The sequence below is a fragment of the Nesoenas mayeri genome (genome assembly GCF_963082525.1).
Source record: "Nesoenas mayeri genome assembly, chromosome: 17".
Taxonomy (NCBI): domain Eukaryota; kingdom Metazoa; phylum Chordata; class Aves; order Columbiformes; family Columbidae; genus Nesoenas; species Nesoenas mayeri.
The window spans coordinates 8,961,770-8,978,484 of record NC_137565.1 but is presented as its reverse complement, the minus strand read 5'-3'; the positions used below and the strand labels follow the sequence as shown (position 1 = coordinate 8,978,484).

The 16,715-nt window shown below is 39.6% G+C and overlaps 1 protein-coding gene across 1 annotated transcript in view; it reads right to left on the bottom strand.

The window, feature by feature from the left end:
• Positions 1-2,596: 2,596 nt before the first annotated feature.
• The window catches only part of CABIN1 (calcineurin binding protein 1), a 101,939-nt gene continuing 87,820 nt past the window's right edge, over positions 2,597-16,715 (bottom strand). The window contains exons 36-38 of the mRNA XM_080355504.1: positions 5,438-5,602; positions 4,318-4,544; positions 2,597-3,813 (exon numbers count right to left, since the gene is read on the bottom strand). Of these exons, the coding sequence (XP_080211630.1) occupies positions 3,670-3,813; positions 4,318-4,544; positions 5,438-5,602 (536 nt within the window). The 3' untranslated portion in view covers positions 2,597-3,669. The remainder of the gene's footprint in view (positions 3,814-4,317; positions 4,545-5,437; positions 5,603-16,715) is intronic.

Below are 16,715 nucleotides of genomic sequence, written 5' to 3'. Positions count from 1 at the left end.
AGTCCTAGTACATGATAAAATTAAGGAAGATACTTGGTATCTTCCTTGATTCAATATTTTGGTTGTGGAATGAAATATTAGCTTTTGAAGAATGGTATTTCTGAGACAGTGGGCAGAAGCCACCAGTGACAGCTGTGCCCAACAAAATTAATTCTTAGTAAGCCTTAGAGAAACAAATTATTGATGGGCTTAACTATACATAGATTATATAATCCTTGTGTTAGGAAATCAAACCGCATTAAACAGAACCAAATCCTAGTACTATAGACCTTAACAATACTTATGAGTGAAAGAGATATCCTACCATGTTTTAAAATAATGCCCAATAACAGCACAGAAAGTGTTTTTTAACCATCTACAATTACACTCAACATCCTATTCAAAATAATTACTTTTTCCATTTGCTTTGAAACAAAAACGTCTTTGTTATTTGCCTTAAAGTCTTAACAGTTTGGCTTTTTAATCAGCTACTGGCAGGAAAAAAACAAACAAGTCAAAGGCTTCACCTCACTTTAGGCATCAGACATTCCTGTCCCCAGAGCTTCACAGGGAAAACCAAATCAAACAAATACAAAAGCAAAATACTTCAGTAGCTGCCATTTATTTGTCTGGCACATTAGAAAAAAACCTGGGAACACCAAGATTTTAGAAACAAAAGTTACCCCGTAAATCCTGACGATAGATGTTGACATTTATTTACATTACTCACCTGGTAAGATGGAACTTACCTATACTTGGATTTCAAGTTTATAACAACTAGGATCAGACTGAAATCATACCAACTACTGCAAATAGACTCATAACTGACTGTAGTTTTACCATGTGGTTGGGTTTTTTTAAAATTTATTTCACAAAATTACATTGCCAGGCTTCAGAAGATGCCATGTAAAGTGAATACTTCTGTTTGTAAGGATTTTAAGCTCTTGCTCCAAGTACCTTCAGGGATGGTGCTTCAGACATACATTGTCTGTAAATGCATCCAGTGATCCTGGCACCTTCACTAGAATTCTACAATTCGGTTCCTTGGACAGAAGAACCGTGTGAGCTGTACTTACAGGGACAGTGTCACACCTGGGTAAGCAAACAGCTCCTCCAGTGCGCAGGAGCAGCAACACCTGTTGGGGAAGACAGGCCAGAGCTGAGCAAGACACCATTTAGTGATGAGCCGAAGGGCAGGACTTGAAGGAGGTGGCCTCTGCACTTCAGTCTCAGGAACTTCGTGAGATAAAATCCTTGAGCTACTGGAGCGCACAATGTGAATGAAAGATCAGAGACAAAAAAAATCCCAAAAACCAAAAAAACACACCAAACAGGAAAGAGTTTTGAATACAGGCTAAAACAAGTAATGCAGTTTGAAGACTAAAATTACTTCAGAGCAGATCAGCAAAATTCAGTTCTCTTTGCTGACAGGAACAGTTTCAACCGACTATTCTAACTTACCTTAACCAGCAAAAAACTAAATCCTTCACAAAAAGCAGGACTAGAAGTGAGAAGAAAGCTCAAGATCAGGCATTTTAGCAAGCTCTGGAGGAGAAGAAAAAAAGGGGGGGCAAAACAATGCACACCAGAGCACGGACCTAAGAATTTAAATGTTGGCTAAGCATTTAAGAATATCCATAATAGACATTAGCCAAAAGCCCAAGCAGTCTACTTTATTTGGGTGAAAGAGCCCTATTGAGAACAACTCCCAAGCTGCGTCCCATTTCTCATTTTTTCCCTGTGCTATCTCCTAGAAAATAAAGATGATGCCTGACTATCTGAGCTACCCAAGGCTATCACCTATGTTATACACAACATTCATAATAACCCACACCAAGGAAAATACCCATTTGCTTTTACCATTCAGTTACCTGATCTTTTCCACATCAGTTGCACCCAGCTCACCTATCACTTTCAAATTACCAAGTTACACAAACAGTTTTTAATAAGCCCAAGATGAATATGCTCACTTGCTTACAAATTACATTTTGTTCAAAACCACTCAAAATATGAGAATAAACTTGTAATACAAAGTTTGATGCTACTTTTTATTCAGGGTCCATTCACCATTCTTACGCTGAAGGAGAGCGATCACCCTAAGAGTGCATTAAATGCTAATTCGTACAGCCAAATACTCTACGTGATCCTGTTTACTATGTGTTGTCTTACCCCTTAGGTTGTTCGTGAGCACACAGACACACTCAGACGGGTGAAAAGGAGTTCAGAGCACATCTCTGTGGGAAAGTGAACCCCTTGCAGGCCATCCTGGCAACACTGGGGTTCTGGCTCACACAAAACCAAACCCATCGGAAGAGCTCCGGCAGCCTTCAGAAAAGGAAGCGGCTTCCCCACCCGCTTCCTTCACCACCTTCTTATCCAAGATAGAAAAGGAAGGGAGGAGCAGTATTTTTTCCAGAACCTTGAGCTCTCAGATGAACAGAGACAACAGTACAGTTCAACTTTATTAGAAAAAAACTGAAGTTTATACAAAGCTCTGCATTTTACAGAAAACCACCTCCCCCAAACACAAAAAATCTGACATTGCAAGCTGTATGCATTTTTTTCATATACATACATATATATATATGTACATACACATATATATATGTGTGTGGGCGCACGCGTGTGTATATATAGTGTGTGACGTATTTTTTTTTGCATGATTTGCATTCATTATTTTACGAAGTTAACATTCAGTAGAAAAAAAAAAAGATCTTTGTTACCATTATTTTCTCATATAAATAACTGCGAGCAGTCCCTCTGCAGATAGATAAAAAACACCTTTTCGTGTCATTCTGTAAAAAACAGACATTACTGAAATGGTACTGAAATCTTTCAAGTTTTTTCAATACCGCCATAAAAATATCATCTAGCCCCCAATTCAAAATGCTTGTTCAAGGCATTAGAAGAGAAAGGACTGTAAGATAATTCTGGAAAGATCCGTTCTTTAAGCCAACATTCAGGTAGATAATTTTTGCTGGACCTCATACACTGGTGCGAAATGAGCAGAAAGAGGAGGCCAAGCTCTCTGTTTGCCTGGAAACGCTGGTTCTTTGCCTGTTGTCACCCCGTCACATTCCAGCAAAGCACCCGGCAATGCCAAGGAGCCAACACAGGCAGCTCACCCCTCCCACCCCACAACAAAGCCACAGACTTTCTGGATGCAATTAAGACCTCTACCAGCTCAGCAAAATTATTCCTACTCCATTCACCTTAAAGGGAGCTGTTGGACCAATTGTGGCAAGGCTAGGCAGACATTAGGTTGCTGTATTATCGGGAGAAAAACTTAAATAGTGCAGAAAATCCAAAATGACAACTAAAGGAAAGAAAATGCTGTAGAAAAGAGCTACTCCCAAGGCTCTGGTTTGAAGAAGCAGGAACAGTAGAGAGATGTGAGTTGCAGCTCAAAACATCCTTGCATCTGCTGAAGTCGAAGGTGACGGCGTGGTCCAAATTAATTAACTGCCTGGTAAACGATGATTCTTTCCATCAAGCACCATGATGGGGAGAATGGCGAAGATTTTGAAGGCAATACAAGTGGTAGTGGTGATAACAAAGGTAATGAAAGTGAAGAATAGAATGATGTCGATTAAATGGAGAGTAATGCCAACAAAGATGTTTCGACCGCCAGAGATGCTGGCAACAAGAAGAATGGTTAAATGGTTGGTGTTGGTGATGGCCAGAATTCATTCATATGTCCATGTAGTCATCATCTTCATCAGTATCACTTTCCAGTGAGGACTCCTGGCTTGAGGTCTCTAAGATTTCCAAAGCTGGCTGACAAAGGCTCTCCTTCTTTACATTCGCTGCAGACTGAGCAGACAAAATAGCAGACTGATCCCAAAAAGAGAGAGAGAGAATATACTGCTAAGTAGTCAGGATAAACCCATGATAACAGGTATAAAAGCCAACTGGTTGTTATTCCTTCACATTCAATAGCTCTCTTACCTCTATAAAATATACAGCATCCTAATGTGAAAAAACATCTACCAGTAGGCTTCTCCACAGCTAGTAATCCGGTAATTTCCACTAACCTAAGAACTGCAACGGCTGCACCAACTTCCTCACCCACTTTTGTAATTCTTTTGAATTCCCTAAGAAAAGGGGTAAGAATAGCTATGATTTCTCCTGTGGCAAATATTTCAGGAATCCTTTAAATCTGGCTTCTGCTGATGACACAGAATAACACAGATAACAGCTATCATCTTCCACTACTTATTCCACCTCTGGTTATGAACTGAGACAGCAACTACGGCTCCTTTCATACAAGTATTTTATTGAGGGGAGAATTAAGATAAAAACAATAATCTAAAAAAATTACTGTTTCCCTTTTATTACCTTTAATTTTTGCTTGGTCTCTTCTGAAATGCTGCCCTTTGGAGAAAGGAGGGTGGGAGTGGGTGGAGTGACAGTGATCTCAGGTGGAAATTTGGTGACAGATGAAGGTATGAAAAGCTTTGGCATGTTGGGCAGAATGCGAGTTTTTACTCGGGTGCCATCTGTCTTGTTCTGCTGACTTCCCAAAGTCTGTGAACTGGAGCTGAGTTCAGGCTTGGAACTGGAGGCTAAACAGAAAATAATACGAAAAAAACAAGTTAGGAAGCTAATCAATGTTATCTTTGCATTCTCTAACTGCCTCTCCATTCTGTAATGCAACAAGTAAAGCTACTTAGCTTTACTTTTGAGTCTTAATTTCCTCCACCATAGCACTGTCTCTTTAATTACTGACACAGCAACTCCTCAACAATTTAAGAGAAAAATATCTGGTAACACCAATCAAAATTTCCTCATTACTTTCTTCAAATCCTGCCATAAAAACCTCATTTCCACATACTTCCAAGTGTCTCAGCTTGTGGTCTTTACAGTGTGAACGTGCTCAGACAGGGCTCATCTCTCAAAGTAAAGATGGATCCAGCCCTTTCTATACCAAGTTTAACATCCTTTTCAATTAAAACACCAACTCCTACTTCTCTTGGGAAGCAGGCAGAGGAGGGGTAGAAAGCATTAACTGCTGTAATTACGTTTTTTATGTTTATTGAGACTGAGTCAGGTTTTGTGAAAAATCATTTCCTTCTGCTAAATATTCCAGTGGTGCAATCCAAGGTGTGATCATATTGCCCTGTATAAGATTTCACTTAAAAGCAAAAAATCTGTTTTAAAGGATGCACAAACTACATGGCATGGTAGCCTGGTACTGGGAGGTTATTTATTTGGCTTTGCTGCCGTGGTATTTAGCATGTAAGTCAGGCAGCAAAAAGAATAACCATTAAGGGATGACCAGGCACTTTCCTGGGAGCTGGGACATTGCCAGGAATGCTGCTGAACTCTGAAATACTTGACTGGAAGATAGAGAAACTGAGGGAAACACATCACAACTATTCAATTGATTGATCCCTGCAGACTGATCTGCAGCCAACCACCCATTTCCAGAAATCTTTCAAGCACAGAAAGCTCCTACCTTGGGTACAAACATGTCCTGAATTTGCGCTAGTCACTGATTCCACTTGCCAACAAACAGGCTCTGGCGTTGGTGCAACAGTGGCCATTTTCATCTGCTGACAAAGTCGGGACTCCTGTTGCTGAAATCCAAGCCCCTCCAAAGGCACTTCAAGCTCTTCTTCCTCTTTATTAATGAAATATAATTCACAGGTTAAGAGACATCCCGATTTCTCTCCTAAGCCTTAATCCTTTTGCTGTCTAACCAACTGGTAGAAATTAGTCTTTAACCCTTGCTCTATTTCTAAACTGTAACATGACTGAGTGAAATTAAATACTGGCAAGCTAAGATGGAAATACCAACTTTTTCATGCTCAGTGCCATCAATTCAAACTCTTAAAAAATTAAGCGTCATTTAAAAAGTGGAAGAAAAAATTATTGATTATGACATTTTATTAGTTCTGTACATCTGTAAGAAGAACAAATGCAACTGACCATTCTCCTTTGGAGATCTGGAGGCTGCCAGCCCTGCAGAGCAAAATCCATCACCCGTAAGGATGCGCCAGCTGTGACCAATGGGCCCTCTCTGATCCGCAGCCACAGGTACCTGCTGCTCTGCAGGGTAGGTGACACTAATTACTGTGAACATCCTGTGACAGGGGCAAGTCTGGGGTGTATGAAACCAATACCAAGTTATACTAAACGCCCAATTTTCACTGATGTGTCCACTGTACCTACATTAGTCTGAAATTCTGAACTTCGCCTATTCCAGAACTTGGGATGTTTAAAACTCAGAATTCTTGTACGTGTGTGTGCAATCTCCTTATCATGAACCAGCTCTATCTGCTTTTAAATTAATGCAGTGTTAAACCAGTTTCCTTACACACTGAGCTGCATATTGTACATAACAAGAGCAATTTTCACTGAACTATTGAGAGCTACAGATGCCCTTACTGGGAAGAGCAGATTGAAACAGCAGCCAGCCTTTCAAGGCTATGGACACACAAGCTCTTATTCTCTGATAAAAATGAAGATATCCTTCAAAAACAAAGGGCTGTCTAGTCTAATTTGAATCACCTTGTATTTACACGGACTAAGGTGTTCATAGGCATCTCTCACAGACCAGCAGATGCAATGCATATTCACAGGCTAACTTGCTCTAAAATTCTTTATATGTTCACACTCTAAATTAATTTAGGATTTTGACAGTATGACGTCTTGAAAAAGAGTATATATATATATCTCTCAATCTTTCCTCATTGGAAAGATAATCTCACCCCCTCAAGTGCTGAAAACACTTCCCCATCTTCATCAACGTAGATAAGAACTTGGAATTTGCCATGGTAATATACTCCTGTGCGAGAGCTCCCCTTGCAGAAAATGCTTGAGACAACACTACAGCTTAACAGCTTGGTCAAAGCCAGATTAACGCAGTCTGAAAGATGCAACTTTTAAAACAAATTAGATTTCCTAGCGTTCTTGAATAATTTGTACCCAAAAAGACTTACGAAAGCAGGCTGTAAATTCTTTCATCCACCAATTTTCATTGGTAAAGAAAAGAAACCACCATCTAAACTTGTAGCTGATAGCCAATATAAGTCTCAGGGTAAATGTGTTTGCTTGTAGGGAATTCTCCAACAGTTCCCAAAAAGGAAAGGTCACACAGCACAAATCAAAGGCAGATTCTGTTCTGTGATCCACTCACTATCAAGCACAAAATGGAAAGATCTAATGCAGAAGAACGTAGTTCTCATTCTCAGCACTCTCTCGCACATTTCTCTATGGATACTTCAAAATACAGCACTGGAAGTAGGAAAATCATAGTTGCATCTATACATATGTTGTATTAATAGGCCAAATCAGCTTACGAACAACACAGAAGGAAGCATTTAACTACAGGAATCTTGATCAGGAAAATCACAATTCATCGTTCCCCGGTTTAAGCAGCAGAGGACGGCTGAAGGATCACGTTGTGTATTTGCCTGCCCTTTACACCAGATCCACCTAAGATTTAACCTCCTGCTGACAAAGTACAAGAGGCCACACGAAGAAGGATCAGCCCTGACGTGGCCCGAAGCCAACACACACATATCCCATTTCACCGCCAGCGCCTGGCGATGAGCTGCAGTCTAAACCCAGCAGACTCCCCCACCGAAATGGCTACAAGACACTTGATCAAAAGATAGAAAGAAACATTATATCAGCATTTGAAGACAAGCAAGATGAAAAGGATGATTTCAGAAGATCACTCTAGAAGAGAGCTAAGAAGTCAACTCCTTTTTAATTTACTCTTAAGACTCCAAACTCAGTCTTAAGCATCTAGGGTAAGTACTAACAGCATCTTTCTTGTCCACTTATTAACCAAGAATACAAAACCAGGAATTAATACAGCAGATACAATACTGTATACAAATAAACTGCAAATTCAACAGCCTCAACTATACTGCTAAGCACAAACAGTTTTGTATGCACTCAACGGCTAAATTACATAAGGGACTTATTAGTTCACCGTTCAGAATAAGAGCCCTGATTTGCATTATTGTTTAATGACAAAACTCTTAACTCTTATGCTGATTATAATCTTTGTTTAATTATAAAATATATCATTGCTTAAGCTGATTTGCTGTGCTTTATTTTACCTAAACTATGCCCCACTGATAAAGGCTCTTTTGAGCAGCCTTTTCCTAGGAAGATGCTACAAGACTCTATGAGCATCCTCATGAGCATCTCCATCTTCCATGTCAGGTTTGGTTTTGTTAGTTTGGAAGATCTGGTTTCATACTGTAATAAAAATAGATTTAATTAGAATAAAAATATGTGTCAGCCCTTTCTCATGTAGAAATAAATGGAAATGAAAGGGCAGAAGTCTGGCACACTAAATGTGTATCTCTAGCCCTGCACTTCTGGAAACAACACTTGTTAATATTCTATTAGGCTGCATCTTTCAGTACATGAGAAATCAAGAACCACTGTCTGTTAATCAATCCCTTGCTGTTAGAAGTGTTAAATATGCACTGACTGAATTCTATCCCCTGATTGGGTCACATACTTTATTCTTTTAGAACTGTGCTGTTTTAATTTGTTTTGTAATAGTCACTTGATCAGTATTATTTCTAAGTTAATGAACAAAATACTTCTTTTAAAATCTTGAAAAGGAGAAGAATTGATTGTTTTAGGTGTATATATAATAATTTATACTATTGATACTTTAATATAGTGCACAGATATTTACTACATCTTTTTTCATTACAGACAAAAAGAGCAAAAGGATAACCAAGAAGAAACACACAGCTGGATCTCCTGTTATTTGTCTAAAGCAGATTTCTGAAGAGAATACCTTGATATTTGTCTTCTGGAAGAGGGTGTTATAGCCCTGAACATAATGTCCTAGTTTTTCTAATAAAAACTTTCCCCAGGGAGGTAAAGACTCCACTAACTCATGAGCCACAATATTCTGCACAAGTCCAAGAGCACAAGAATATAAGTACAGCACATTCTGAAGGTTTTCAGAAGCTCAGATTTAGTATCAGCTAACAAATCTTCGGGTAATACCCCATACTTGTACTGCCCTGGCAGGTTTTCAAACATTAGCTCTGCAAACCCAGTTTAAAATAAAATCAGTTTCTGAAGACGTAATATGCAGCAGCCACTTGTCTCCATGCTGAAGATGGGACAGGTCCTGTTCTCTGGAGATCTATTGAGCACTCTCACCTTACAGCACAACACACAAAAATTAAGCACACAGAAAAAAACCCCACTGATTTGCAATGCATATGATTATTTCTATTGAAAAGTTCATCTCCAATCGAGCTGAATTACAAGTATTTTATTTTATCCTTCCCTTTCCCAGCAACTGTCTGAATACATACAAAAGAGTACAGACATAGAAAGAGGGACATCATACCTTTCAACATCTCCCTGCTTTACTGAGGAAGAAACAAGCTGAAAACAATTCAATGCAACAACCTACTCCAGCTTTCCTCTCCAACCTCTTTCCACTTGTTGCCAGGGTAACGAGTGTTTGCAGATGCCTATAGCGGGCGCCTGGGTTCATGACTTCATCACAGTTAATATTCTGTCTCTCTCTCTTTATACAGAGAATACACTATATACACTTACCCACGGACTATAAACATAGATTACACAACTGCTGCAGCCGTTTTTATAGTGAGACAATTTATTTCGCTATTCTGATGTATATAAATTGCGGAAAAAAAAAATACAGCAAAACCATTCACTTGGCAATTTGCAGATGTGGAGAAAGTTTAAAAGCAACTGTAGACCTGTAACCAGTAAACATCTGCTCTGGTCTCTCTGCACTGCCCTGTACACTTAATCACTTGGTTTAATCATGTTGTCAGGTATGAGAGACATTAACATCACAGCCTTATAAAACATTTTATGTGGAACTTAAAAAAATCCTTTAGTCATGCACTAAACCAAAAGACGAGCCCAGAAAATGTGACTAGCACCTGGAAAAAACGTTTTACAGTTTCTGAACGAAGCAGTCTGAAGTATTGTAGCACAGCTATGTTAAAGGATACAAGCAACTCACAGTGCATGCACAAAAACGTTTCTTTATAGGAAAAAGGAAGGAGCTGAGCTTTGAACTCCAGGATAAAATACTAATGTGATTTCAAAGGCGAATGCTTGGAGAAATGAACAGATAACAGCTTCAACCGCTTAACTAAAGCACTTGCACCGCTTGTATTCACCCCTCTACAAAACACCTTCCCCAGCAGTTCTGTGTGTCAAGACAAAAAACCTGAAAATACGTTACTATGATTTAGCAAATCTGTACTGCCTTGCCTTCCAACCACTTCAAAACAGTAAGGACTAAATTCCGCGTGCCTGCAGACACTAGGAAATACCTTACTAGTCCCAGTAAGAGCCGGTTTACTTTTTATTTTAATGGCCACTCACAGTACATGCAATTGTTCACAGAACTGGCTGTTACTTCTTCACCATAAAAGGTAGATATTATTTTCCATCACCATGAAAAAAAGTGGAAAACGGGCCTGATCCTTTGCTCCCTGATACAGTGGAGTCAGCATCTTACCACATTTCCAAAGAACAGTGCTAATGTGAAAACGATTAATTTTCTGTATTCCATCTGCCTCACCCTCCAGAGTGCTGGGAATTAATACAGCTTTTTTCCTCATACAGTAGTTGCAAAGTCCATGGAAAGCCTGAATTGAAGGAGCTCAGAGTTTCCTTATACACTGTGCCACTAAGTCAATGGAAAGACTGCACTGGACACAAGTTGGTTCAGCTGAACAGAGTGTGGTTGAGGATGCTGACGTACAGAAATAATGGGGGTATCAGCCCTCAACCTGCATCTGCCATGAGGTACCACAGCAGGCAGGGAGAACACCTGGTTCAGATGCTGCAGGTATACTTGGTAGCCTTTCCTTACTCGTTTTCCTTCTCCAAGTTCATTCCAAATATCCTGCCATGAAATTTATTTCTGAAAAACAACTACTACGTCATAGCTGTAGAAATAAGTATTTCACTTGAAATGCTAAATTCAGGAAATTACATTCAAAGCTGACACACACAACCATGTGTTAAAGATTAGGCATCAGAGTAATTTTGGACGCAAAAAACTGCAGAACACAAGTTCGATTGCCCCCTGAAATGGAAGAAATTCAAGCAGTCTGGTGAACAGAAGTTCACACTGTAATAATATGGCATTCTGCTGTATTTATCGCTAGGGTCCTGAACAGAGAGTCTACTGTACAATTATATGAGACATACCCTAAACTGCTTCCTAATGCTGATGTCAGCTGCCACAGAACAACATTAATGCAAATAAAACCTAAAGCAGGTGAAAGTCCTTCCTGGCAATAGTCCCTGGCCCATACGAATTCTCAAGTTACCAGGTTCCTGTAACAGCCACGCTGGGACCAGCCTAATGGCAAAGAAACTGAAGTTCCTGAGTTCAAAAACATCTCCTGCCACTACCAAGGTTCCCAGAGGCGCAGAAAGCTGCTATGCATGGTGATAAAGAAAAGCCCTGGAGTTCAATACTAACTTCTTCTCTCTTTTTAGAACAAAATAAAACTTCAGTTTTAAAAAAAAAAAAAGCTAGTATGGGCCTAGATCAAAAAGACAACAGTTTGATATTCAACTACATGACTTTTCAAAAGGCACTTATAAAAATACAGGTAACTGATATCTGTGTTTTAATATCTGGCTCAGCAAGCACACGTCACTTCGAGAGCATCACAAAGTGGCACCTGTGAATGGTAAGTGTCACTCAATGGCAGTCTACTGCTTCTGAATTTTATGTACTAGTTATCTATGAAAGCCCTAAGACCTTTCCTTCTCTGTCAGTATTTCATCCCTCTTTGGCCAGCCAGCCAGCAAAGCACAATGCAAATGAGCAAAAGCAGCTGTTTGAAAAATCTCAGAAGATTGTGAGGTGTCATTATGCTCTTTTAAAATAAATGTCTAAGTAACAGAACACCTGTGTAGTAGACTTACAACTACAGTCCTCTTCAGTCTTCACTTGTGCAGGAATATATGTAAATTTTATGCAGCTGGCAGTAATCTAAAACTAGTGAAACTAAAACGTGTTGTAACAATATAGCATCATTAGCACGTTCTTTTACAAAAGGTCTCCAGAAAACACGTTCCATTAGTGTAAGATACCCACAGGCCAGCAACTCCCTGGGATTTTCAGGGCAATTTAAGGGTGTACGGGGCAACAGTGTCTCTGGGACCACAAACCTGCCATTACTGTCCTATTTTTCTTACTGATCTACCATGTATATTTAAAAATGATGAGTTTTAATTCCAAAGGATTTTCTGCACAGTGTTGGGCTGAATAAATAAAACTTCAGGAATCTGAAGGGTAAAGATCAGAAATAGCCATTAAGCGTACTGAAAACCTCTTCTGGAATGAATCGTGATAGCAACGCAAATCAGCGTACTTCCAAAGAGGGAGAAGACACGGCTGACTGGTGCTGTCTGAGCACCAGGCAAAAAGGAATTAAGAAGTCATTCACAAACAGGAAACCCCCCGCTGACATTCAGCAGGGAAGTTGTTTTCAGTGTGCACCCATTGTGAAAAATAAAGAGCTTCATGAAAAGCACGGATCAGACAAGGAGAGGCGAGAACACCAGTGCTAAGAAGGCTGAGCAGCAAAGATCAGAGAGAGCAATGTCTGTGAGTGAGCTGCAGTCACCCCAGGGTGGTACCAATGGCCTGGGGTTCCAAGGGTTTATAGAAGAGTTTTGAAAGCCTTGGAGGAATTCAGCCTTTGGGAAGGGAGGAAAAGAGCTGCCGAAAACCAGGATAAGTCAACATGGGAAACAAAGAAGAAAGAGAAAGAAAACAGAGTAGAGGAACACGTGCATTTAAGGGAGAACCTTCATGCCAGGTAACTGCAATATGAAGAAGGCTCATATGAGGTCTTATGTCCTTGGCCAGCCTCACCTTTTACATGTTTCAGTTTTCTCTGAGCCATCCACTGAGAATAACTGTGCTCTAAAGTGTGATTTTGCATTCAGCAGAAAAAACAAGGTAGGACACTGACTGCAATTAAAGAGTGTTCAACGTTTCCACAACCAGTTATATAAAAAGTATCTGAAAGTTTGAATTGAAATACACAGCTAAAACAAGGCATGGGCAATAGGGTGAAATACTTTGGGCACTTTGTGTACAGGCTCTTAGAATCCATGTTTTGCCTTTACAAATTTGTGACAAGCAAACTCAGAAGACACCAAGATCAGTATGTGGCCAAACTCAGCTAAAGATGAGAACCTACAATCTGACATATTTCATTCAGATAGAAACAGGAACTGTACATGTCCACTGATGTCTGGATATCTAGAAACTGTGAGGAATCAAGGTGAACCCTCATGCCATGCGCTGTTTTAATACAAAGACAGATGCTGTCAATGCAAAATCACAGAGCTGACTTTTTTGCAGTATATCCCTCTCCCTTACACAAATGGCCTCAGTCTCTTGAGAACTCAGTATCAACCTAAGGTCATGTATCAGTTGTTAAAGTAAACTAAGTCACAGACTTCTGTGAAAAGATGCTCTTTACCTACACATAAAAGTACTGTTATGACCCTGATGCCCAATTAAAAGCCTATGGGATGAACTGCCATATTATAACATCATTACTGAATTCTTAGGACTTATCACTTCAAATCCCTCTTTATTTTGGACCTGTGTCTTTCAGGGAGTCGGCTGCTGCCTACATACACTTAAACAATTTAGCTTCATTGCTGACTACTACAATTGTGCTACATACCTGTCCACACCACTATCCTCACTTGCTTTTATTTCTTGTGCTTCTGTCTAAAAGTTCTACAGGTTGAAATAGATTCACACCTCTACTTGCAGACACCTCTGTTGCACCTAGGTAACAAACATTTGAAATTATAGCAGGATATTCACATGGCTTATAGAGTGCAACTTCCCTGTACAATACAGAAAGAATTGTCTTCCTTAGCTGAGAATTTCCAAGTTTGGACAGCTATATCATGACCTTGTTTTTATATTGAAATGCTTAAGCCTTAAATGGAAAAAAAAAATTAACAGGGGAAATGTGTTACTCTTCTACTCTGATTTTATATTCCAATTTGGTAAATAGCTGTCTATAAGCAAAACACATAACTTTAAATGATTCTAAGTATAAAAACCTTCTCTTGCTAACAAAACTCAGATGTGAATGTTTTCCTGTGCATTCCTTATAAGAATCATTATTAAAGTAAGGACAGTGAAGCAGAAGAAAATGTCAAGATTTTTCGGCAATTTAGAAGAGCAAAATCCTGGAGCAGTGTGACAGGCCAGAGAGGGTTTATCTTAATTATCCTATTCTGGATTCCCCAGAGGAAATTTTAGGCTAAGTCACAAAGGCTAATAGCCTCATGTACGTTTGTGCCTAACCGTAGGAAGCTCCCATGCTGAACCTGTCACTGCCATCATTTCACTGCTGGACTTCACCATGCTGCATGTTCTGTACCAGTCAGTCCTGTACTAGACACAATCTCCCTAAAATATTTACATAAGAAATGAGTGTCACAGCATCAACACTGCTTGGAAAGCCACTCTTTTCTGGGTGAAGTCACAGAAAATAATAGCAGCTCAGCCTCTCTGATGTGGAATACTTTCACATGAACAAATAGATACAGGAGGAGGTGACAAGAAGCAAAAAAGATGAAAACAGATTACTCTTGAAGTAGGAGGAGTTTTCACAGACACTGAGCTAATGAAAGGCAGACGAAAAAGGGCTGTAACAGAATTATAAATAATTCTTTTTGGAGGAGATGGATGCAGAGGCAGGAGAATTAAAAAGAAAAGACGTAACAGTAATTGGTGTCTCTCTCAGCTAGAGAAATGACCTGTCAGGCAGGTCTGAGAGACAGAAAGCCAGATACAACACAGGCTTTCAGCACTGGAATGAGAGCTCTGCTGAGAGCACCTCTTCATCTCCAGACACAGTTCCAGGGGTGTAATTCTAGCAGCTAACACTTCCACCCCCCTCAACCAAGATGGTGTAGAGAAAGCACGAAAGAAGAAAGAACGATATGTAACTTTACAACCCTAACAACGCCTGGGAAGTCAAAAGATTAAAATAAACACTCCAATCACAGCAATGTGGCCTGGGAAATCGCAGAGAGGATGCTCGTAAGTTTTGTTTGAAAACCTAAAGAATGCCTGAGCTCTTATCTGCACTGTCATTCCTACCAGTCTCCTTAGTAAGGGTACAACAGCAACTTCAGAGGATTCATTTTTTCTCTCCCCTGTTGTCCAGGCACAACCTGAATTACTCCCTGGTGAGCAAGGCTGCCAAGATATCTTATGACACCATGCAACTCCATTCTTTAGCTTCATAAGGACAATAACAAACGTGGTTTACACTGACTAATCCATTCCTTCCTTATCGTTCCCTTTTCCTTTCTTCCTGTCCCAAGACAATCTCTCCCTGGATTCGAGAAAAAGGAAAAACAGACGATTATAATGCAACTGCTAGTACTGGATGTTAAATTTCAATTTTGTCCTGTACTCAGAAATGAGCAAATTGGGAAAACTGATTTCTCCCTAATTTTCTCTTTGTTGCTGACAAATTCGGAAGATTATGTGCATTCAGATGCCAAGGCTGATTACATATGGAAAGAACTGAAATACCAGAAGTATACAGATCAAAATTTCAGACATTAACAAAATATCTAGACTAGATCAGAATCTCTTCATCAGTAATTAATATTATGCACTGTTAAATAAAAAAATCTGTGCGCTATTTCCACTGCATCCCCATTTGCCATTTTTCCCAATACCTGTATGTTTATCATTCATTCATAGCTTTATCTGTGCTCCTACAAATTTGCCTACGGCACTCTGAGCAGCGTTAGGGCCCGAGCTCATGAACAGATGGTGGGATCACAAGCAGCAGCAGATGCTTTTCCACACAGCGCTGCTGATGAGGCTGCAAGAAAGTCCAGGCTATGGAAGGTGCTCTGCCACCTTAACACATGCAGTGTCCCACAAAGCAGCTCAACCACCTCTTTTGTGCACCCAAGAGAAGTCTGAAACTGGGTTTCACCTTACTTTATTCCCTAAAGTTGAATAGTACTGCCTTGCAGTGATTTTGTGTACTGCTAACAAGCCAGCCTGCCATGACAGCAGTAAAGACAGCATTCTCATTTAATTCTTTCCTCGTCTAGACAAACTGTACATAACTGAGTACATAACGCAGTCCTAAACAAATCACACGATCCTGCTACAGAATAAGTAACATTTGTTCTGTTTTTTTCAATCCTTTTCTGCACTCTAACCTTGCACATAACCATACTAGGGCTATAAATAATATATTCCTATCATTCCAGTCCCACCAGATGCTTCTTTCCTCAAATGTGAAAAGTAAGAGTGATGATGCACTAACTTTATGAACCATGTAGAAGCTTGGAATTTTCAGTGTGTTATGTATCTCCACACACGTATACATGGCAGAGATAGCTATGCATCTAATCATGTTAATCAGGCACCTGTAAGTCAGATGTAGGCTGTCCACCAGTTTATTTCAACTGCAATAACTTCTAACTTTTTTAAAGATTTAAGGTATTGTAAAGAACTAGATCCTTGCCTCTTTGAAGAAAAAAAACCAAATGGTTTTATGCTACTAGTAGACGTAAATTCTCTATTTAAAACATATGACTATTTTTAAGCTGCTATTCCAGAATTTCACATGCAAGTTACATGTACAGAGGTCACTCTATCATAACAATTAAAATAGATATTAATTATTTAGATGTGCCCAATGCAGGACCAAGACAAAACTCCT